Raw genomic sequence first — 23,376 nt, forward strand, 5'->3', positions numbered from 1 at the left:
TTGAACTCACAGAGATCCGCCTGCCTCTGCCTCCCGAGTGCTGGGATTAAAGGCGTGCGCCACCACCACCTGGCTCAGAGTTTAAATTTCTAAATAGGCTAGACATGGTGTTACATGACTTTAGTCCCAGCAGAAGCAGGTGAACCTAGCCTGGTCTTCATAGCAAGTTCTAGACCAGTCAGGACTATATAATGAGACTCTGTCTTAAAAACAAAAAAGTAACTAAATAAATCTTTGAATAATCGACACTTTTTTGTTTTGTTTTTCGGGACAAGGTTTCTCTGTAGCTTTGGAGCCTGTCCTGGAACTAGCTTTTGTAGACCAGGCTGGTCTCGAACTCACAGAGACCCGCCTACCTCTACTTCCCAAGTGCTGGTATTAAACACACTTTTTATACTGGCTGGGTTTTTGTCAACTTGACACAAACTGGATTCATCAGAGAGCAAGGAACCTCAATTAAGAAAATGCCTCCATAAGATCCAGCTGTAAGGCATTTTCTTAATTAATGGTCAATGGGGGAGGGTTCACTTGTGGTGAACCATCCCTGGGCTAGTGGTTCTGAATTCTCTAAGAAAGCAGACCGAGCGAGCCATGAGGAGCAAGCCAGTAAGCAGCACTTACTTCTCTGTGCTCTGCACCAACTCCTGCCTCCAGATTCCTGTCCTGTTTGAGTCCCTGTCCAGACTTCTTTCCATGATAAACAGTGCTATGGAAGTGTAGCCAAATAAACCCTTTCCTCCCCAACTTGCTTTTTAGTCGTGGTGTTTCATTGCAGCAATAGAAACCCTGAGACTTTTCTACAGCAGTTAACCATTCTATGTTCCCTCTAGCGTTTACCATAGTCCCAGCTTTTTCTACATCCTCATCAACACCTACAGCTTTACATTTTGGAATATCACCCCTCCTAGCTGACATTAAGTGTTACTCTATTGTGGGTTTAATTTACGTTTTCCTTCTTTGTTTTCTTTTTAGCCAAGGCTGATCTGATACGCATATATTCCTCAGCTTCCCAAGTGCTGGGAATGAGTAATCATTCTTGCTGCATTTGATCTGTCAATCACATCGCTATTTCCTGGTAGTTCTCCAGTGGTATATGTGAAAGTCTTTGTTGAATTCTTATTGTCTTAAGTATTCAATATAGTTCAATTCTAGGTACATCTGTGTCGACAGGACTGTATCCCTCATTTTACCCCCCCTTATTTTATAATAGTAGAAACTTGAACCTTTTCTCTTCCAAATACATTTCAAAATTAATTATTATAATAAGTTTTAGGCGAGCGAGGACTGCACATCAGTATCTTATCTCAAACAAAGATGGCAAAGGAAAGAGAAAGCAAGCACTGCTTAATAGAGTGCTTTAATGTATATTAAGTAACCTTCCCGGAAACCCTGGATCAGTCATTATCCACATGCTACAAGGCAAAGATAACTTCCCTTTGGCTCAGGGAAGTTAAATGGAAAGCATACATGCACTATTTTCAGGAAATTTTCATTAGGACGTATATTAATTAGGTAATGCTCAAAGTGAGTGTGCATTTTAAGGGACACCAAAACTTCGTTGTATTAATATTTGTAAGGCTACAGAAGATAATTAGTTATAAGGGCTGTGGTACATACGTTGGGAAAGTAAAGAATATCACTAAGCCTTTAATCCCAGCACTCGGGAGGCAGAGGCAGGCGGATCTCTGTGAGTTCGAGACCAGCCTGGTCTACAGAGCTAGTTCCAGGACAGGCTCCAAAACCACAGAGAAACCCTGTCTCGAAAAAACCAAAAAAAAAAAAGAATATCACTAAGCTTTTTCTGTACTGATGGGCCACTGGTGACAACTCTTTTTTTTTTTTTTTTTTTTTTTTTTTTTTGGTTTTTCGAGACAGGGTTTCTCTGTGGTTTAGGAGCCTGTCCTGGAACTAGCTCTTGTAGACCAGGCTGGTCTCGAACTCACAGAGATCCGCCTGCCTCTGCCTCCCAAGTGCTGGGATTAAAGGTGTGCGCCACCACCACCCGGCTGGTGACAATTCTTTAGAAAAGGATGTGCCAGGTGTGCTGGTACATGCCTTTAATCCCAACACTCAGAGGCAGGTGGATCTCTGTCAGCCTGATCTCCATAGGGAGTTCCAGGCCAGCTAGAACTACTAGAGAGACCCAGTCTCAATAAATAAAAATAAAAGCATGTTTTCTGTCTTAGTTATGGGTTAGGGTTACTATTGCTGTAATGAGAAGCACCGTGACCAAAGGCAGCTTGGGTAGGAAAGGGTTAGTTTCACTCACAGTTCCAAATAACAGAAGAGCAAATAAGCAGAGAGGGTGGGAACTCACTTAGCGCAGGAACCTGGAAGCAGGAGCTGCTGCAGAGACCATGGAGGGGTAAATGGCTTACTCAGCCTGCTTTCTTATAGCCCTTAGGACCACCCACAGTGGGCTGGGCACTCCCCCATCAATCACTAATTAAGAAAATGTCCTACAGACTTGTATGCAACCCAATCTTATGAAGGTATTTTCTTTTTTTCTTTCCTTTTCTTTTTTTTAACTTTTATTGATTCTTTGTGGATTTCACATCATGCATTCCAATCCCCCTTATCTTCCTCTCCCCAAGCATCTGCCCTTTGCCCTTGCAACCTCCATCCCAAATCAAACCCAAATTTAAAAGAAAAACCAAAAAACAAACAAACAAAAAAGGAAAAGAATCTTGTCTTGGAAGCTGTAGTGTGGCCCATTAAGTCACACAGTCTACCCGTTAGTCCATTCGTCTTTACTGCAAAGTGTTCATTGCTTTGAGCCATCTGTCTGACTGGAGGCTTTCGGTTTCTGCTGCACACCGATAATGGCTCTTACTGGGGCTCCTCTTAGATTCCTGTTGTTCTGTGTCATGGAGATCCTGCTGTTGTGGATCTGTAGGTTTGTCCTTTTCGCGTGCTCCAAGAGTTCACAGTGGATGTTGGGGTGCACCAACACATAGCCCTGGTTCTGGGCCTGGATGGTAGCTGGGTTGGTCAGCCTTCCAGCTTTCCCTCATGGTCACTGTCCAGACAAGCTCTCCAGCACTGCCTCGGCTAGCTCACCCAATGCAGCCTACAGCAAGGAGCGGGGCCAGTTCTGCTCTCAGGGCCTCAGATCCGGGTCACCCACACTCACATCACCAGGGCCTGTTTTGCCCAGGCAATGTACAGGGCTCTCTCTTCTGATTGCTAGAGGGGACATATGGGGGGTGGGGCGGTCAGCTCACCTACCACAGGGTCATCTCTAGTGTGCTGCCCAGATGGGGAGGGTCAGGGCTAGTTCTCCCATTCTTGTGACCCTGGGACCAGTTCTCTCACCTGCCACAGGAGGTAACAGAGAAAGGGGGAGGGGAGAGCATCTTTCTCTCACCCACGAGGCAGGCATTTTCTTTTTCTTTTTTTTAAGATTTATTTATTATTATGTATACAGTGTTCTGTCTGCATGTATCCCCACAGGCCAGAATAGGGCACCAGATCTCATTACAGATGGTTGTGAACCACTATGTGCTGGGAATTGAACTCAGGACCTCTGGAAGAGCAACCAGTGCTCTTAACTGCCGAGCCGTCTCTCTAGCACTGGAGGCATTTTCTTAATTGTGGTTCCCTCCTCTTAAATGATTTATCTTGTGTCAAGTCAACTGATGGAGGTGGGTCTTGTATTAATCTGTTGCTTTCATTGGTAATTAATAAAGAAACTGCCTAGGCCCATTTGATAGGCCATTCTTTAGGCCAGAATGCTGGGAGAAAGAAGCCGAGTCAGGCAGTTGCCATGATTCTCCCACTCCAGACTGACGCAGGTTAAGATCTTTCCTGGTAAGCCAGCTCGTGGTACTACACAGAATATTAAAAATGGGTTAGATCAATATGTAAGAGCTAGCCAATAAGAGGCTGAAACTAATGGGCCGGGCAATGATTAAAAGAATACAGTTTCTGTGTAATTATTTTGGGTAAAGCCATGCGGGCAGCCGGGTGCCGGGGACACAGCCCCGCCACTCATATTACAACAGAGTGGCGCCCAACGTGGGGGGCACGAACCCACGACCCTGAGATTGATGGAGGTGGGTCTTGTATTAGTCTGTTGCTTTCATTGGTAATTAATAAAGAAACTGCCTAGGCCCATTTGATAGGCGTAAAGGGCCGAGTGGGGGTCGCCGCTCTGCGACTGTATCGTGGCCTGGAATGGGGGAAGGGAAAGCGAGCAGGGAGCACACTGTGAAAGCTAGCAGACTATGCTCCCCCAATCGCACTTCCTGAGCTCCGGTAACTAGCTTGCTCGCAAAGGCTGGGAAAGATGGAGCTTGCACCCCCCCCCCCCGTGCCGGGGCAAGGGCAAAATAGCCCCACGTTGGGCGCCAAATGTGACGGCGTAAATGAATGCAGACAGATTATAAAAATATATACAGCTTTAATAAGGAAATAGACTTACAGGAACACAGGTTCCCGTGGAGAACAGGAAAAGCAGAGAAAGGGGGCTGCTGGGATCACGCCTGGCAGATTTATCAGTAAACATTAGCCCAAGGCGAACATGCCCCCAATGGGTGGGGCTATATCCCTACAGTCAACATAAAACTAGCCAGCACATTTTCCTAAATGGTATCTGAACATTTTCTTGTAATACTCAAGAGTGGCACCCTATCCTTTAAATAAGTTTTAGAAATCTTAAGACTGGCCAGGCGATGGCCCACAGCCTTTGATCCCAGCACTCAGGAGGCAGAGGCAGGCAGATCTCTGGGAGTTCGAGGCCAGCCTGGTCTATAAGAGCTCTAGGTCATCTAGGACTGTTAGAGAAACCTCATCTTAGAAAGAAAGGAAGGGAGGGAGGGAGAGAGAGAGAGAGAGAGAGAGAGAGAGAGAGAGAGAGAGAAAGAAAGGATAATCTAAGGATTATTTTATGTGTCTATAAAGGTGAGGCTGGCACTCAGCCCCAGTGCCTCACACGTTAGGCACAGCATAGCACAGAGAGATGATAGATAGATAGATAGATAGATAGATAGATAGATAGATAGATAGATAGATAGATAGACAGACAGACAGACACATGATAGATTAGTAGGTCGATGTATTTATGTATCCATGCATGCATAAATAGATACATAGGTATTGTAAATGGCGGTACTAAAATGAATGCTGCTACCAGGACCACCTGAACATTAAATGTTCTATTTTCTTTAATTTCTTATCACAGTCATGTCTTTTTCAGACAGTTCAAATCACCTGGGGGACAAGATAGGATAGAATGAGTGAGCAGCCAGGCCTCTGCTGTTAAAGTACCACTGTATCTGTTCCCTCAGGAAATTACTACAGTCAAGGAGAGATTCGGAAGAAAGAACTTCTGCAGAGCTGTGACGTCTTGGGGATTCCACCTTCCCGGGTAACGATCATCGACAAGAGGTAATTTGTCCTTCCTTAACGTAGAAACCCAATGGCAATAGATATTCACTGGTACATTGAAAGACACACACCTAATGTGAGTGCAAATCCTTTTCACTTCACAAGTCTACCTTTACTTTTGTTGTGTGGTTGGTTGGTTTTCCAGACAGGGTCACATTTATCCCTGATTGGCCTTGAGCACCCTGTGTAAGATCACCTGTGTGAGGGTGATCTTGAACTTCTGACCCGGCTGCCTCAGACCCTGGAAGTCAGGGTTACAGGTATGTGCTGTTCAGATCAAACCCAGGACCGCACATGTTGTGAGTATTCTGCTGACCCAGCTGCATCTCCAGCCTCCTGTACCTTGGAAGCAGCAATTTCCCCAAGGCTTGGTTTTTCTTTTTTTTTTTTTCAGAATAGAATTGGATATTTATTACTTAGAGGAGGGGGAGAAGGAGAAGAGGACAGAGAGAGAGAATGGGGGGGGCAGAAAAGAGGGGAGAGGCAGAAGCAAAGCTGCCTCTCCAAGGCTTGGTTTTTCTTAGCAGGGAAAATATAGAGACTTCTCCCTGTACGGCAGTAGCATTCAGTTCTACAATCATTATTTCTCATCGTTACTTGACCTAGTAACTATGTAATGGGCAGAACTAGGACATCTATCTTTGTTTTTGTTTTTGTTATTTTATTGTCTTTTCAAGACAGGGTTTCTCATTGTAGCTGTCCTGGAACTCGCTCTGTAGAATAGGCTGTCCTCAAACTCACAGAGATTCACCTGCCTCTGCCTCTTGAGTTCTGGGAGTAAAGGTGTGCACCCAGCAGACATCTATCTTTTAAAGAGATGGAAGAATCAGGAATTTATACTGATGGCTACAATACAAAGTATTTCAGGGTTTTTACTTAAAATCTTTGATTTTTACAATTGAATTTTTTTTCCTCCTACACTAATGCTCTTGTTTTCCAACAACACAAACATAATTACTCATTTTCTTTTCAATTTTGTTAAGAAGTTGCCAGGCGGTGGGGGCTCATCCCTTTAATCTCAGCACTTGGGAAACAAAGGCAAGCAGATCTCTGTGAGTCTGAGGCCAGCCTGGTCTACAGAATGAGTTTCAGAGCAACCAGGGCTACACAACAAAACCTGTTTTGAAAAACCAAAAAATTAAAAATAAAATTAAAAAAATAAAAGGAACTAAGTTTTAAAATACCATTTATTTTCCTATGTAAATATGTTTGTTGCTGCTTACCTATTTAATTTTACAAAATCAAGGAATGGGTTTGTGAGTGTCATGAAATCTGGGACTGTACCAGTTGATTTTGTGAATTTCACAGTTTGGTCACTTAAAGATATCTCATCAGTTTATCCACATACGTCCTGGGGTTTGTGCTTATGGCTTATTTATTATTTTTTTTATTTTTTCAAGACAGGGTTTCTCTGTGGTTTTGGAGCCCGTCCTGGAACTAGCTCTTGTAGACCAGGCTGGTCTCGAACTCACAGAGATCCGCCTGCCTCTGCCTCCCAAGTGCTGGGATTAAAGGCGTGCGCCACCACCGCCCGGCATTTATTTACTTTTTTTTTTTTATTTATTTACTTTTGAGGTAAGGTATCATCATGTAGCCCTGGCTATCTTAGAACTTGCTATGTACATCAGGCTAACTTTGAAATCACAGAGATCCACCTACCTTTGCCTCCCTAGTGCAGGGATTAAAGGCATGTGCTACTATGCCAAATTCCTAAGTAATAATTTTTCAAATGTTTCTTTTTTTTTTTTTTTTTTTTTTTTTTTTTTTAGTTTTTCAAGACAGGGTTTCTCTGTAGCTTTGGAGCCTGTCCTGGCACTAGCTCTTGTAGACCAGGCTGTCAAATGTTTCTTAAAATATTTTGCCTCTTGGAAGACTGAGGTAGGAATGCTGCCAAGAGTTCAAGGCCAGCCTAAAGCAACGGAGTGGAGTGGCAGAATGAGACCCTATTTTTTTTTTTTTAAAAAAAAAGGAAGTGGGTAGGGAGGGGGATAATGGTACTGCTGTCAAACTGGACAGCCTGAGCATAATCCCCAAGATTTACTAATTCCTGTAAGTCATCCTGTGACACAAACTACACGAGAATAAATAGACATTTTTAAAAGTTTAAATTGTATTTATGTATATGTATGCATATAAACATATGGTGTTTAATATTTGCTCTGCTGGCTTTTGATTATTTATTTCATGTGTATGTGCTGTGCATGGGCGTGCGGGTACGTCAGAGAACAGTTTGTGGGGATCTGATCTCTCCTTCCAGTCTGTGGGTTCCAAGGATGGAACTCAGATTTCATCATGTTTGGTGACAGTGTCATCCTCTGAGCCTAGCTGGCTCCCTGGCCCTGTTCTGCTGTTTGTAGAGAACAGAGTGGTAGATAAAGGGATTGTATCTTTTCTAGAATCTCTTTCTCACTGTTCTGGAGCTAACCCTAGTTTAGTGCTGGCAGGGAAGCACCAATCAGTGTCTACGGTGAACGGGTAACTTTACAAACGCAGCTGACTTCATATTTTGGAACACACAGAGGAGGAAGACATGACTCACTGTCCAAGAAGTGCTCTGTCTTGTGTAGTTTCAGGAAGACCTGCCAAGTAAAGGGCTCTCCAGTCCACACGGAAGAGACCCATCATCCTTATCACTTGTCTATCTTTATTTTCCGCGTCTTCCCAACAAACTTGATCTCAGTTTGTTTTGGGTTGGGGTGGGACAGCTTGTTTCTTGACCATACAAGATTAGAACCTGCATATTATTGAATGAGGGCAGGGCGTGACTGCTCTAGACAAGAGGGAAATAGATTACAATGACTGATCTGCCGGGATTGTTTTAGATAATTTCAATAGGAGGACCTTTCCCACACAAAGTCATCCACAGACAGTGAGTCTTGGGTAGCTCTGTAGCATCATCAAAGATACCATAATTAGGCCAGGCATAGTGATACATGCCTTTAATCCCCATACTCATACTCATGAAGCAGAGGCAGGGGGGATCTCTGTGAGTTTGAGGCCAGCCTGAGTTCACAAGGACAGTCAGGGCTACACAGAGAAAACCCGTCTTGAAAAAAAAAAAAATAAGAAGAATTAGCTGGGCATGGAGGTATACACCTATAATACCAGCTGAGCAAGGAGAATCATGAGTTTAAAGCCAACATAGGCAAGATCTACTATTATCTGTTTAATGTTTTCCTGCTATTTTGATTTTTTTAATGATTTGCAATTTTGAGATATATTAGTAAATCTTTAAGCCTTTAGAAGAGTACCCAATAATAAACTGGTAGGTCAAAGAATATGACTTGCAGTTTTGTTTTGTTTTGTTTTGTTTTATTTTTTTCTTTTAGTTGGTTTGAAAGTTTTTGCTGTGCTGGAGACGAAACCTGAGCCTTGTTGTGCTCAGCAAGTGCAGCCTCTTTGGCTTCCCCACCCCAGCCCTGTGGCAGCTTTGTTCACCTGGGAGTGAAAGCATTCTTGCTGTTTATTGAGTAATCTCAGTTTTGTTACTGTTGTGAATGAGATTTTTATGGGTCTGTTTTTTACTTTTTAATTATATTTACTATTGTTGTGTGTACACATGTATGACATATTTCATGCTGTCGTATGTGTGTCTATGTATGTGCATACATGAATGCCATGCTATGCATGTGGAGATGAAAGACACATTGTGGAAGTCGGTTCTCTCCATCCACCATGTGGCTTCCAGGGACCAAACTCAGATCATTGGGCCAGAGTAGCTTTTTTGGAAAATTTGTACATTTTTATTTGGATGCTTATGAGCTACAGTGTGAATGGGTGTGTGTTCTCATGTGTTGTGGCACACGGATGTATGAGCATGCTCACCTGTCTACATATGCATATAGAGGCCTGAGGTTGACATTCTGTGCTAGAAAGATGACAAACCACCAGCTGGCATGTATGTGGATTCTGGGGACCTAAGCTTTGGTCCCCACTCTTACATGGCAAGCAGCGTCCGCTCCCTATCTCCCCAGCTCCAGAGTAGCCTTTTATGTCCATATTTCTATTGACCATCCTTTCAAAATCACCTAAGTTTTTTTCTAACCGTCCCAATTTGTTTTCTATTGTAATTAAACACACACACACAAAGCTAAAAGCTACTTAGGGAGAAAAGGTCAGGAGTACCTGAATGTGGTGGACCCTCCCACATTCATTCATGAGTTAGGAAAACGCCCCACTGATAAGCCCACAGGCCTCTGATGGGGGCATTTTCTCCATATAGGTTCTCTTCCCAGATGACCCTAGTTTGCATCAAATTGACAAGAACAACGACTAACTAGCACACTAGCAAAGGCCATCCAGCTACTGCCTAGTATCTTGTCCCAAAGCTACTCACAATTTTAGTTATTATTTCATGGCCTCAAAATCTGTTTTATTCTGCTTGGGCCGCCAATACAAATACCACAGACAGATGGCTTAAACAACAGAAATGTATCCCCCCTCTCCCCCAGTTCTTCATACTGAAAGTATGAAGGCTAGTTTCTGGTAAAGGTCCTCCTCTTTGCAGATGGCCACCATCACACTGTACCTTCATGTTTGGAGCAGGCAGGTGGGGGTCTCCTGTTCTTTAAGAGTAGGACCTCACTGGGCGGTAGTGGTGCATGCCTTTAATCCCAGTACTCAGGAGGCAGAGGCAGGTGGATTCTGTAAATTTGAGGCCAGACTGGTCTACAAGAGCTAGTTCCAGGACAGACTCCAAAGCTACAGAGAAACCCTGTATCAAAAAACAAACAAACAAACAAACAAATAAAAACAAAAAGACTAAGATCTCACCCTTGTGAGCACGTTGAACAGACCTTTGGGGGATAGTGCTTTAACTTACTATGAATTGAGGGAAAGTGCAATTTAGTCCATAAAAATGTGCCAGTCCCTCAGCTTCTCCTCAATCAGACTCTCTAGATCTATCACGGAGAAAAACGAAGGGAAAGGGGGAGAAGGACATTTCTTAGAGGACCTGTAACCTGTGGTGATAAGTAGATATGACACCCTTAGTGTCGGTGCCAAAAAAATACTCAATACATGGCCTTGCTTAATCCTGACGGTGAATTATTTTCCATTTTACAGATAAAAATTTGAGCCAGTGGGGCTGAGTCACTTGCTCAAGCTGGCTTTGCCGCCAGGCTGCAGGACCCGCATTCGCCCTGAGGCCATCTGGCAGCAGTGTATAGGCGCCAATCAATGTCTTTCCAGGCTGCTCTGTACTTTCAAAGTGTGAAGTAGATACTCCTGGCTCCAGACTTGCAAAGGCCCTATCACTTCATTTGTGGGCTAACTCCGAGACAGCTTTTATGAACTTTGTTTTGTTGCACGTAAAGACGCAAGAGCTCGGAAAAACTAAGAGTCTGAAGTCACACATCTAAGAAATGGCAATGCTCAATAAAAATAAAAGAAAAATGGCAATGCTAGCTAGGGAAGAAGACAGAAAAGGGATGAACTAGGTCCTGACTTCCTAGAGAGAAGTAGGTCACTGCTTTGTTAGTGTGTTTGAAAGATCACCAGCTAAAAGTGCCTTGTGTGTGGTCAGCTGTTTGCTCTTGTGGCTCCGAGCATCAGTGCTTGATTTCAGGGATATGTTAGCCAGAAGAACACACCCAAATAAACCCTTTGTGGGGAAAACCGTTTTCAAGGAAAGCCTGTGCTGGCTAGGTTTTGTTAACACAGTGCGAATTCGAGTCATTTGGAAAGAGGGAACCCCCGACTGAGGAATTGCTTCCATCAGACTGGCCTGTGGAGACATGTGTGGGGTATTTTCTTAACTAATGATTGACGTGAGACTGTGGGTGGCGCTAGGGCAGGTGGTCCCTGGGTGCTGTAAGACGGGCAGGCTGGGCAAGCCAGTAAACATCACCCCCATGACCTCTGCTTCGGCTCCTCCTCCGGGGTGCTGTTTTGAGTTTCTTTGCTTTCCTCAATGCTAGACTGTGACCTGTAAGCCAAATAAACCCTTTCCTGTAACATGCTTTTGGTCATGTTTTACCATAGCAAGATGACAGAAGGCATAATCTCAGCCATTAGAGAACTAAATGATTACTTACACAGCTCCTTTAAAGGTAGCTCTTGCTGATTTAATGAGTCATATAATATTAAAATGCTTGTTTCGACATGGGCCCAATTGTGCACACTTATAATTCCAGCGCTGAGGAGGCAGAGACAAGAGGAGTTTAAGTTCCCAGTTTATACTATGGTTCAAGGCTAGCCTGGGCTACAGAGGAAAACTCTGTGTCAAAAACAGAAAGAGAGCCAGGAACAGAAACGCGTACCTTTAAATCTCAGCACCCATAGGGTAGAAGCAGAGGTAGACAGATCTCTGTGAGTTTGATGCCAGACTGATCTACATAGATAGTTCAAGGACAACCAGAGCTATGTAGTGAGGCCCCCGTCTCAAAAAAACCAATGAGGAAACATACATATATATACACACAGAGAGAAAGAAGAAGTAGTTCCATAGTTGTTATTAAATGTCCAGAATAAGAAAATCATGCTGCATTTTGAAGAAAAAAATAAACAAGTTAAAGTATAGATATGAAAATAGGTGTTGATGGTGACAGTCTTCGTGCCTACATTGGTCAGCTGTCCACTGAGCACGTGTGAGTCAGCTGAGCCCTAAAGCCTCATCATTTTCTTCAATTAAAATGTGAATCCTTAACTTGCCAGCTGGTTTTACTCTTGTAAAAAGTTCTAAAGGAGTACTAAAGGTGTCCACCTGTTTTCTGCCTGTTTGCTTGCTTTGTGGTGCTGGGGCTGGAACCCAGGGCCTCAGCCTGCTGGGCAGGTGCTCTGCCAGAATCATAGCCTCAGCCCTGCCAGTGTCTTTCTGAATCTATTTACTTCCCACCCTGCTGAGTAGCCTCCGTCATTCCAAGGGGTCAGCACATAAGTGGTGGCTCACGCTTTAATCCCAGCACTCAGGAGGCAAAGGCAGGCGGATCTCTGGGAGTTCGAGGCCAGCCTGGTCTACAGAGCTAGTTCTAGGACAGGCTCCAAAGCTACAGAGAAACCCTGCCTCAAAAAAATAAATAAAATAAAATCCGTCTTTCTCAGTGTTTATCGTAGCAGCAGTGTGGCATTAGAAAGCCTATGGCTTTAATAATTTAGCTGAACAAGGAAGTAGACTCTACTGTCCACTAAGGAGCATGAATCAGACTGACTTGCTAGCACTTCTTGAAAGTGCTTTCCAATAAATCCATACAGATACAGTGAGTGAGAAGCCAGGAGGCAGAGCCTAGAGCCATTGGACTGTTTGTTGAATACCTGGACCTCTCTTCCTCCTATTCCAGAACCTTCCTCCTTCAGTGGGAAACCAAAAGAGAGTATACTTGCCCCTCTTATTGTGCAAGATTAAAATAAAACCTGAAATCCTTTTCTTCTAATGCACAGAGGGCCTGGCCTCAAGTTCAAAGACACAATTTCAGCACCACTGGCAAAACAGGGTGGGGCTCCTGGCTGCTAAAAGGAGGCAAAGGACGAGACTGTTTCCTAGAAAAGAAACCAGGGAAGGACACCAAAGTGGACCTCCTGATAGGGAGGCACCGTGTGAACACACAAGCTGCTTTTCTAGTTCCTTAAACCTAGGTTATTCTGAGAACTGAAGAGAGGCTGGGCCTCCAAATAACACGACTAGGGGAGTCAGTACCAAAGAAGTAAGGTGGGACAAGAGAGGGACCGCCTTAAGAAAGCTTGTGTTTGCATCTAGTGCTCTAGTTTAGTCTGGCGGTTACCTTTCTCCTTGCTATAACTAAACACCTGTCAGAGGCAACCTAACGAGGGAAGGGACTTGTTTGTTTGTTTGGGGGTTGCTTTGGTTTCTGACTTATGATTCCAAGGGGATGCAGTCTGTTAAGTCAGGGAAGGCAGTAGGAGCAGGAGTTAGCTGGTTGCATCTTCAGACAGGAAGTGGAGAGTGGTAAACGCTTATGCTCAACTTGCCCCAGCCATTCCCCCCCACACACCTTTGAAACTGGAATTCTAGCATATAGAATGGTACCACCCAAATTTGTTGTTATTCCTAAGCTACAAGTAATTCTTTGAGACTCTGGACGATATTTTGAGATTATTATGTTGTTCATATTTTCACTCTATTCTTCTATGTTTTTGTTGCAGTGACCCAATTGTAAAATTATTTTTATTACTTCTTCAGAATGATAATTTTTCTACATTTATAAATAGCAACATACGTAACTGATATGCAGAATATCTGATATGTCGACACTTATTAAGGAGTCATTCAAACACTAAAGGTGTTGAGAAGCGCAGATTTAAAATTTTCTGTAAACAAAATATGTAGTATTTATTGTATGCGATGCATAAGATGCTCTCTTCCATCTCTTGCTTTCTGCTGGCAATGCTTTCCTCTGCAGTTGCGGTTTGCCTACCTATAGTTTCCATTTCCTGAATTCCCTTAGTTTGTATTATTTTTATTGCTTCTATTTCTTGAACAGTCTTATTGGTTTCCTTCAAACGTTTGTTTTGTCTTGGGTTTCCCGACATCCTTCAACTGATTTATTGATTTACTCTAAGTTTTTATTGTCTCTTACTGGTGAGGAAGGACTGATTTTTGGCAATTCCTCTGATGACAGTGGTATGTGGACGATTGGCGGTAGCTACTAAGACATTTGGAGCACGTATAGGGCTTCTCTCCTGTATGTCTCATCTCGTGAGCTAGCAGGTTGGTTTTATGGCTGAACAGCCTTCCACAGGTAGGACATTTGAAAGGCTTCTTTTCCTTGTGTGTGATCTCATGGACTGTCAGGTCTGAGTAAGTATAGAAGTCTTTATGACACGTTGTACATACAAATGACCTCTCCTTCTTTTGTACTTTCTTATGAACAGAAAGATTAGCGGGATATTTGAAGGATCTGAAACATTCCTCACATTTGTATTTGTGTCTCTGTGGAATCTCTCGTGGTGACCCTCACACGTGCAGTTTGCTGCATGATTCTGGAAGTCTTCAGTCTGTGCTGGTCTGGAGGAAATCCCTCCACCATAGGGACATCTCCAGAAGCTGCACTCTGAGATTCTTCCTGGTACCTGGCAGTGTCCCAACATGTTCTGAGATCCAGAGAGAAACAGCTCCCTCATTGCAATCAGGAAATTTGTCTATTGCCAATAATCTGTCTCGGGAGATTGGCAAGTGTCTCCTTTCATCCTCTAGAGTTCATGCAGTTGCCAATTGTCGTTCCTTAAAACGCTCCATGACTTCTTTTAATGTCCTGTGCTCAGAAAAGAGGGCTTCCCGCCCGTGCATGGAGACATGAACATGACAGGAGGCTTCACGCGCTTGGCAGTCAGTCCCCACGTGAGTTTCCCCAGGTTTCTTCCACTTGATTCCCACAACTCTGTCACGGCAGACTTGTCCTTGAGTGCCCGATTTTGAGAAACTGTTCCAATACTGTTGAAGACTAGTTTTGAAAAACACAAAAAGGGTGTGGATTACCAGAGATCACCTAAAGCTTCTACCTAATGTTACTGCCATCAACTCTAGCTCACCAAATAGTCTCTTTATGTGGACACATCTATATTTTCAATTTATTCTCATGTTTAACTCTTAGTACTCCCCTGGATGCATAGAAGGTTGATATAAGCACTAGAAATAGCTTGTTGACCTGATTTTCCTTCAAAACATTAGTCTTGTGACCATTTGTTGTCCCTAGATCTCACAGCATCACTATCAGGGATCACCAGGTGTTTCTGGGACAGGTGAAGCTCCCCTTGGAGAAGCTGCATATCCTGCTAAATGCGGTAGCTACTATGGTGCGGTGCAGGCATGCCTCATCCCGTGTGTTTCCTTAAAGTTATTGCTACTTATCTTTTACTCTACTGTTGTTGTCAATGGAGTTTGAGGGAAGAGAGTGTCACCAGTAGTGTGACGAGAAGTATTTAAGACAAGATCTCTTAGAGCCCAAGCTGCTTTCCAGTTTGTAAATGTAGCTGAGGATAGCCTTGAACTTCTGATCTTCCTGCCTCTGCCTCCTAAGTGCTGGGATTACAGGTACAGGGCACCATGCCTGGTTTATGCTGGGGTTGAAACCCAGGACCTAATGCACTCCAGGAAAGCACTATACTAACTGAGCTATACACATCTTTTATTAATAATTTTTTTTATTTACATATCTATGTATATATGTGTTTTGGTTTTTTTGAGACAGGGTTTCTCTGTGTAACAGCCCTGGCTGTCCTGGAACTCACTTTGTAGACCAGGCTGACCTCGAACTCCCAGAGATCTGCTTGCCTCTGTGTCCCGAGTGCTGGGATTAAATGTGTGTGCCACCACCGCCTGTTTTCTTTCATTTTAGACAGGTAACTACTGACAGCTGAAAAGAGAGATGTAAAGAATATAAGACCAAAGAAAATGAGAAAAATACAGTGTGGGGGGATGAAGAGATGGCTCAGTGGTTAAGAGCATTCCCTGCTCTTCCAAAGGTCCTGAGTTCAATTCCCAGCAACCACATGGTGGCTCACAACCATCTGTAATAGGTCTGGTGCCCTCTTCTGGCCTTCGGCATACACACAGATAGACTATTGTATACATCATAAATAATAAATAAATATTAAAAAAAAAAAGAAAAATACAGTGTGCTAGAAGGTGCTACCGTCCAGGAATCATGAAGTATAAATTCTGGCTGTGGCATTATCATAAACCAGCGGTGTCTCATTCGGCAGATAATTTCTGCTCTTTGAATTTCTCTTTCGAAACAAGATACTGATTTTACCTATTACCTCAGGAGATGCTTCTTCAGGATGGAGGAGGCAGAAACCTGAATATAAGAACTAAAACTCTAAAGAAGCTATGAAGTAGCCGGGCGGTGGTGGCGCGCGCCTTTAATAATCCCAGCACTCGGGAGGCAGAGGCAGGCGGATCTCTGGGAGTTCGAGGCCAGGAACCAAAAGCTAAGGAGAAACCCTGTCTCGAAAAATCCAAAAAAAAAGATTTTGCTGGGCATGCTGGCATACACCTTTAATCCCACCTGAGGCAGGTGGACCTCTGTGTCTATAGAGTAAGCTCTAGGAGAACCAAGGTTGCATGCTGAGACCCTATCTTTAACAAAAAAAAAAGATTTTAAAGAAGTTTTAAATATGTATTAGTGTGTGAGAGAAGTGCAGTGTCCACAGAAGCCAGAAGAAGGTGTCAGGTCCCCTAGAGCTGGAGTTACAGGTGGTTGTGAGCCCTCTCATGAGGTTGGGAACCAAACCTGAGTCAAGAAGAAGGTGTCAGGTCCCCTAGAGCTGGAGTTACAGGTGGTTGTGAGCCCTGGCATGAGGTTGGGAACCAAACCTGGGTCCTCTGAGAGAGAGAGAGCACTCTAACTGTTGAGCCCTTTCTCCAGCCCCTTCTTCCTCCCTCCTCTCCTCCCTTCCCTTCCTTCCTCCCTTCTCCGTTCTTCTCTCCTCCTCCCCATCCCCTTTTCTGTACTGGTACTAGGGATTAAACCGAGGACTAAGGTCTACCCCTGACCGAAAACTCCCATCCCTTTATTTATTCCTCTTTTAAATAACTTAAAATTGATTTCAAGATTGGGGTGCAGCTTAGTGTTAAGAATATGTGCCTGTCATTCATAAGGTTCTTGGTTCAATCCTCAGCACACACACACACACACACACACACACACACACAGTAAAATCAATAAAAATTTGATACAGTCTCCTCAAAGGATTGTATATCTCCAGAAACTAGATTCAAAAATAAACTTAGGGGGTTATTAATAGTTAGTGAATTTATTTTATGTGTGTGGCCATTTTGCCTGCCGAGATCAGAAGAGGGCCTTAAATTCCCTGGAACTAGAGTTACAGACTTGTGAGTCTTATGTAACACACTCATGTGGGTGCTAGGAATTGAATCTGAAAGAGCAGCAAGTGTTCATAAGGGCTGATACATCTCCAAATAGTCATTTTTAAAATAGACTTGGGCCAAGCACAGTAGCACATGCCTGTAATCCCTACGCTTGAGACGCCGAGGCAGGAGAATTGCTGGAAATTCGAAGCTTGCTTGGACTAAAGTGTAAGATCTTATCTCAAGCAAGCAAACAGACTTGGAAATTCTCTCTAGCAACAGGACTTTCGATCTGGCCCCATTTGGCCCTGTGACAGCTGGCAGGCACACCCACGCTCTGATCTTCAGCACTCTGCTCCTGAAGTAAATGTGCTGTTAGGTTATCTCTAAGGTCTTTGTTACAACAACCATTTAATTACTTACCAGAGAGAGTAATTGACCTGCAAAAAGGTGTGTGCCTTACAAATAAAATGTAAGAATGTAAGGTGCTCAACTTGTATTTTAGCTTTTATCTTTTTTGTTTGTTTGGTTTGGTTTGGTTTAGTTTGGTTTGATTTTTGTTTTTCGAGACAGGATTTCTCTATATAACAGCTCTGGCTGTCCTAGAACTCAAGCTGTAAACCAGGCTGGCTTTGAACTTAAAAAGATCCCTCTGCTTCCGCCTCCTGAGTGCTGGGATTCAAGGCATATGCCACCACAGCCCAGCTTGCTAGGATTAGTTTTAATGGTAAGGATTACTCTAACTTTTCCTGGGATATAATTATCCTAAAAAGTTGTTGATGATATATCTGAAATTCATATTTTTATTTTGTTTTGTTTTGCAAACAAGATATTACACTGTACCCGGCTGTTAGAACAAGCTCACTGTATAGCCTTACGTAACTCAAATCTGTGACAGTTTCCCCTGTCTCAGCCTTCCCAGTGCTGGATTGCAAACACGAGCCATCACACCAGACTTTGAAATTCAATTTTAGAGTGGAGGTTATTTTGTTTTCAATATGGGGCCTCAGTATGTTACCTTCACTAAGCTGGCCTGGAACTCAGAAATTCATTCCCATGTCTGAGTGCTGGGATGAAATGCTCACATCACTGGGCGAGAGGCCTGAAATTTGAATTTTAACTGGTGTTTAGTAATCCCTCTCCCATTCTTTTCCTTGCATTGCTGGAGATTTAACCTGAGTCCTTTGGGTTTCACAGGTGTTAGGCACATGGCCCAGCCCTGTCAACCTTATTCCTCTCTATCTTATTTGCATGTGTATGTGAGCGCGCACGCACATGTGCACTGGAGTGCTACAGCTGCGTGTGGAGCTTAAAGGACAATTTGCAGGAGCTGGTTTTCTCTCTCCTCCACCGTGGTCAGGGTCAACAAGTGCCTTTCCCTTCTGAGCCGTCTCCCTCGTTCCACCCGCCTTTTATCTACTTAGCCTGAAACAGATTGTGCATATCAAATTACTGCTTGCTCTGCTGTTTACCTGTTAAATAAATTCCCAGAATTCAGGGAGGAAAGTTACCGGTGACCTATTTCCTAGAACTGGCTGCCAAGACGACACCTGACACATCTGTTATTTACAGCTTCATCACTGACCTTTGCCACATAATTCTTTATACTTGTGATATGCCTTAGTAGACATTTTTATTTATCTCTGATCTTTGAATAGTTGTTCAAATTTTCTCATCATTTAAATAGGGGCTGGCAAATGGCTCAGCAGGTAAGGGTGTTTGTGGCTAAACCTGATAACCAGAGTTCAATTCCTAGGACCCACATGATGGGAAAGAACTGACTTCCACAAGTTGGCCTCTGACCACACACACACAAAATATGATCAAATTAAATTAAAAAAAAAAGTTTAAAAAACAGGCTGCACACCTGTAATCTCAGTACTCAGAAGGCAGAGGCAGGAGGATCTCTGTGAGTTCAAGGTCAGCCTGTCTGATCTACAGAGTGAGTTCCACGACAGCCAGAGCTATTACACAGAGAAACCTTGTCTCAAAAAACATAAGCAAGCAAACAAACCAAAAAGCAGGCTACAGATGTAGCTCTATTGGTAGAGTGCTTTTTAGCTTGCACCAGGCCCTGGCTTCAGTCCCAAGTGTCTCATAAAACCAGGTGTGATGGCACATTCCTGTCATCCCAGCACTGGAAAGGAGGCAGAAGGATCAGAAGTTCAATGTCACCCTTAGCTACATAACTACAAGTTCAAAGTCAGCATGAGACACATATGACCCTGTCTCTGAAAGAAAAAGCAACAAGTAGAGATGAGATAAGATCTTACTGCATTGACCAAGCCAGTCTGGAGTTTTTGGTCCTTCAGCCCTACCCTCCTACACAGCTGGGATTATAGGCATAAAACGCTGTCTAGGTTTATGAGAGTATTTCTAATGTGCTATTTTCATTTTGCATATGTGTAGTGTGTGTGTGTGCATGTGCACGTGTGTGTACAAGCATGCCTATGTGTCACAATTTGGATGTAGGGTGAGTAGAGCTTTTTTAGGAGTTGGTTCACCTTGCAGTGAGCTTCCAGCTGATTCTCCTGTCTCTGCCTTCTGGCTCATTGTAGGACCCTTGGTAGATTAAAGATGCACCCTACCACATCTGGGGTAATTAGTTCATTTTAATGTGGGTTCTGGGGATTGAACTTAGGTCTCAGACTTGTGTGGCAAACACTTTCACATGCTGAGCCATTTCCTGCCCCTAAATGTGCTATTTTAATTTTGATAAAAGTGGTCATGTTCAGTCTTGTTGACTAAGAACCACCGATCCTGCCTCCTGTTGTCCTTCAGATAGTTTTACCAGGCTGTGACTAAACTGGCTGGGTTCTAAGGGGCTGTGGTGTTTCCAGTACAGAGGAGTGCTGGCAATGAGTCCAGGGTCTCGGGTCTGTTAGTTAGACAACGATCTGCTGCCGAACTCCCCTCAGCCCTGGAGTCGTCACTGGTGCCATTTTCTTCCTGGTCCCTAGGATCTGTTCTGCTGCTCCCTCTAGTAGTCTTCTTCATGACAGCATCTGGCTCTTTGCTGTTTTCCACTTGCCTGGATACTGCCTTTGGGCTAGACTATTATAGTTGCCCAAATATTCCCCACCTCCCACAATTTATTCCTCCAGGTTGCTCCCCTATTGAACCACCCCTTCCATAATTCCTCAGTGTACACCAGTTGTCTATGGCAAGTATCTCATTACCCAGGCAAATGGAATCCCCTGTTCTCAGAACAGCTGTGTCTCCCACCCCACCCTCCTCTGTACCCCTTAGCTCTGACTGTTCTCCGGCTGGAATTCCAGTCTCTTGTTAAAAGGTCTTTCCACCCCACTCCAGCCATGGCGCCTCTTCCTTCACGACACGGGGAGTGGCTTTTTCCTTTGTTTTTGGTGCTGATGAAGAACTTGTTCTTGCTATGCAGCACACACTTTCCCACGGAGCTGTGCCTCCAGCCCATGAAGCTGTGTTTGATGTACATTCCAGAAGCTCCTGTCATCCCCCTCCGAACCTCCATAGCATTTTGGTCACTTTTTCTAATGATCCTTCCTCCGTCTGGGATTTCATTATTTGAAGGCTTTGCTGGTCCTTTTGTCTGCTTCCCTCCCTGGTTCCATCTCTCACATCCTAGTTCAGTCAAGCCCAAATATGGAAGTACATCTCCATGGAAAGCTTTCCTGTTTCCCTCTGGCTCTCTTGGAGATCCCAGGAGGTAACACCCAGATTGCCTGATGCTCAACAGTGGGGAATTTGGAAGAATTCGGGGGCCCGTGTTCTCCGGCTTTATACCTTGTCGTATTTCTTTGACTTCTCAAAATCGTAAATACTACCCTTCTTTGCCACAGTGACTGTCATTTTGGTTCTATCACATGAAGACTCTAGTCTGGGGATGTTGCTCGCTTGGGAGTGTGCTTTCCTAGTGTGCATAAGGCTCTGAGTTCCGTGCCCAGCAGGGCATAAAGGCGCCTGCTCCTCAACCTCAGCAACTGGGAGGAGGAGGAAGAGGAGAAGGAGGAGAAGGAGGAGGAGGAGGCGGCAGGAGGGCCACAAGTTCAAGGTCACCTTCTCCTACATTGTAAGTTCAAGGTCAGACTGGCCCACAGGAGCCCTATCTCTAAATAAATTACAAACAAGTAAGAATGAGGCAGATCTGCAGTACCACAAATTTAAGTGCCGGCAGAGGTTAAGCCCTTTCTTCTTTCAAAACAAGATAACACAGCCTCTGTCAGAAGGCTTTTTTTTTTTTTTTTTTGGTTTTTTTTTCGAGACAGGGTTTCTCTGTGGCTTTGGAGCCTGTCCTGGAACTAGCTCTGTAGACCAGGCTGGTCTCGAACTCACAGAGATCCGCCTGCCTCTGCCTCCCAAGTGCTGGGATTAAAGGCGTGCGCTACCACCGCCCGGCAGGCTTTTTGTTTTTATTGTTTCTGTTTTCTATACATTTCTAAGTATTCTTCAACTCTGGGTGACCCCACCAAATTAAGTCTGGCCACTAACAACAGAAAAGCCATGACAGAAGGAACTTAATTTTCAGGATGGAGTTGCTGCAGGAGCTGCTGGAGCCGGGACTGGAGAGAGAAGCTGCAGATTCCGGCTGTGGAAGGCCAGCCTGGGCCCATCAGTCATCCTACTGGGCAGATGGAGGAGATGAAGCAACTCTTCCGTTTGGGGGGCAGGGGCATGAGCTCTGGGACAGGGGAGGGGTACACACAATGAAACAGTCTTGGTCAGACTGTGGTCTGCTTAGTCATCGTCTTGTCTCCATCCTAGCTGTGCTTGGTGACTCCTGAGAAACTCTGGTCTCGCTCCTTGGGGGAGGGGAACGGGCACAGCCTCTGTTTCTACTGCAGTCTTGCCTTCAGCCTTGAAGCGAGGCTGGGAGGTTGTGCTCACTTTAGAGCAAACCAACTCTGTATCACCCATCCTTAGACATAACCTCTCCCTTGCCCCCACCCCACTGCCATGCCAAGTCCAGAACCTTGTAACTGCTGTACAAGTACTCTACCCAGCACCACCATCAACCCCCATAGGTTATTAGGGTGCCTACTTGTGGGCAGAGATCAGACACGAACGAAGACAGATAGATGGCAGACTTTGTCTGCCTTGTTGACCTGTGAGCTCGGACGAGAAGTGTCTCTAGCAGAAGCAGGTTTTAAGTCCGGTTATATCACTACCACTCTCTTTGTGGAAATGGAGGACTAGGAAGAGGCTGAGCACAGGCAGGCAACCGCCTGGCAACCACCCCTGGGGGTTGGGGGGCGGCAAGGTAAGCAGCATGCCCGTCTTTGAAGTGAGCTCATTAGGTAAGTTCCTCTCTGTTGTAGCCACCTCACTAATGTGCGATGCCAGAAACGGGTAGTCACGTTGGCATTTTTCACAATGTCAGAAGCCATTAGATAGCAGCAAATGCCAAAGACCTCAGTGGCAGCAGTTTGCTAGATAGACCCGCCTACTTTAGTAATATGGCCTAGGCACATCAGTTTTTTGTTTTGTCTTGTTGGTGTTTTGAGACAAGGTTTCTTTGTATAGCCCTGGCTGTCCTGGAACTAGGTTTGTAGACCCGGTTACTCTCAAACTCACAGAGATCCTCCTGCTTCTGCCTCCCAAGTGCTGGGATTAAAGGTGTGTGTCACCACTGCCCGGCTTCCTTTTGTGTGTGTGTGAAACATAGAAACATAGTCTCACTGTATAGCTCTTGCTGACCTGGACCTAACTATGTAGACCAGGCTGGCTTCAGGCTCGAGACCCACCTGCCTGTCTCCTGAGTGCTGAGATTAATGTACATGCCACTGCGTACCAACCTTAATTATTAATATTAACTCTCATATCACACACCTCACATGCACATGTGTGGTTTACAGAATGAGCACACGTTACAGAGACTGCAGCAGGGTTCCGAGTCTGCATTGCTAGGATAATGAACTGGACTGCTGGTGGGCCAGGATGGAGTTGCTGCAGGAGCTGCTGGAGCCGGGACTGGAGAGAGAAGCTGCAGATTCCGGCTGTGGAAGGCCAGCCTGGGCCCACAGCAGGAAACAGCGAGTCAGGGCCTGCAGCAAACAGGTGGTGGGCAGGCCGTAGAATCGGCCTCTTCAACAGCAAGGGGCCCAGCCAGTCTGAAGCTCCAGGGATGGTTGTTAGGAGGTCCTCTGCTTGTGAGTCCATGACACACACCCAGATATCAGATGGCGAGTTGTTGTAAGACCATGCCATCACAGTGTTATTTTATAGGGTCCAGGTGAGGGAGTTAC

At 44.5% G+C, this 23,376-nt stretch overlaps 1 protein-coding gene across 4 annotated transcripts in view; it reads left to right on the forward strand.

Moving 5' to 3' along the window:
• The window catches only part of Pigl (phosphatidylinositol glycan anchor biosynthesis class L), an 80,124-nt gene that overhangs the window by 10,363 nt on the left and 46,385 nt on the right, over nucleotides 1-23,376 (forward strand). For all 4 annotated transcript variants that reach the window (XM_057775731.1, XM_057775733.1, XM_057775730.1 and 1 more), the window contains exon 2: nucleotides 5,289-5,388. In XM_057775731.1, the coding sequence (XP_057631714.1) occupies nucleotides 5,289-5,388 (100 nt within the window). The remainder of the gene's footprint in view (nucleotides 1-5,288; nucleotides 5,389-23,376) is intronic.

Source organism: Chionomys nivalis, chromosome 7, assembly GCF_950005125.1.
Source record: "Chionomys nivalis chromosome 7, mChiNiv1.1, whole genome shotgun sequence".
Lineage (NCBI taxonomy): Eukaryota > Metazoa > Chordata > Mammalia > Rodentia > Cricetidae > Chionomys > Chionomys nivalis.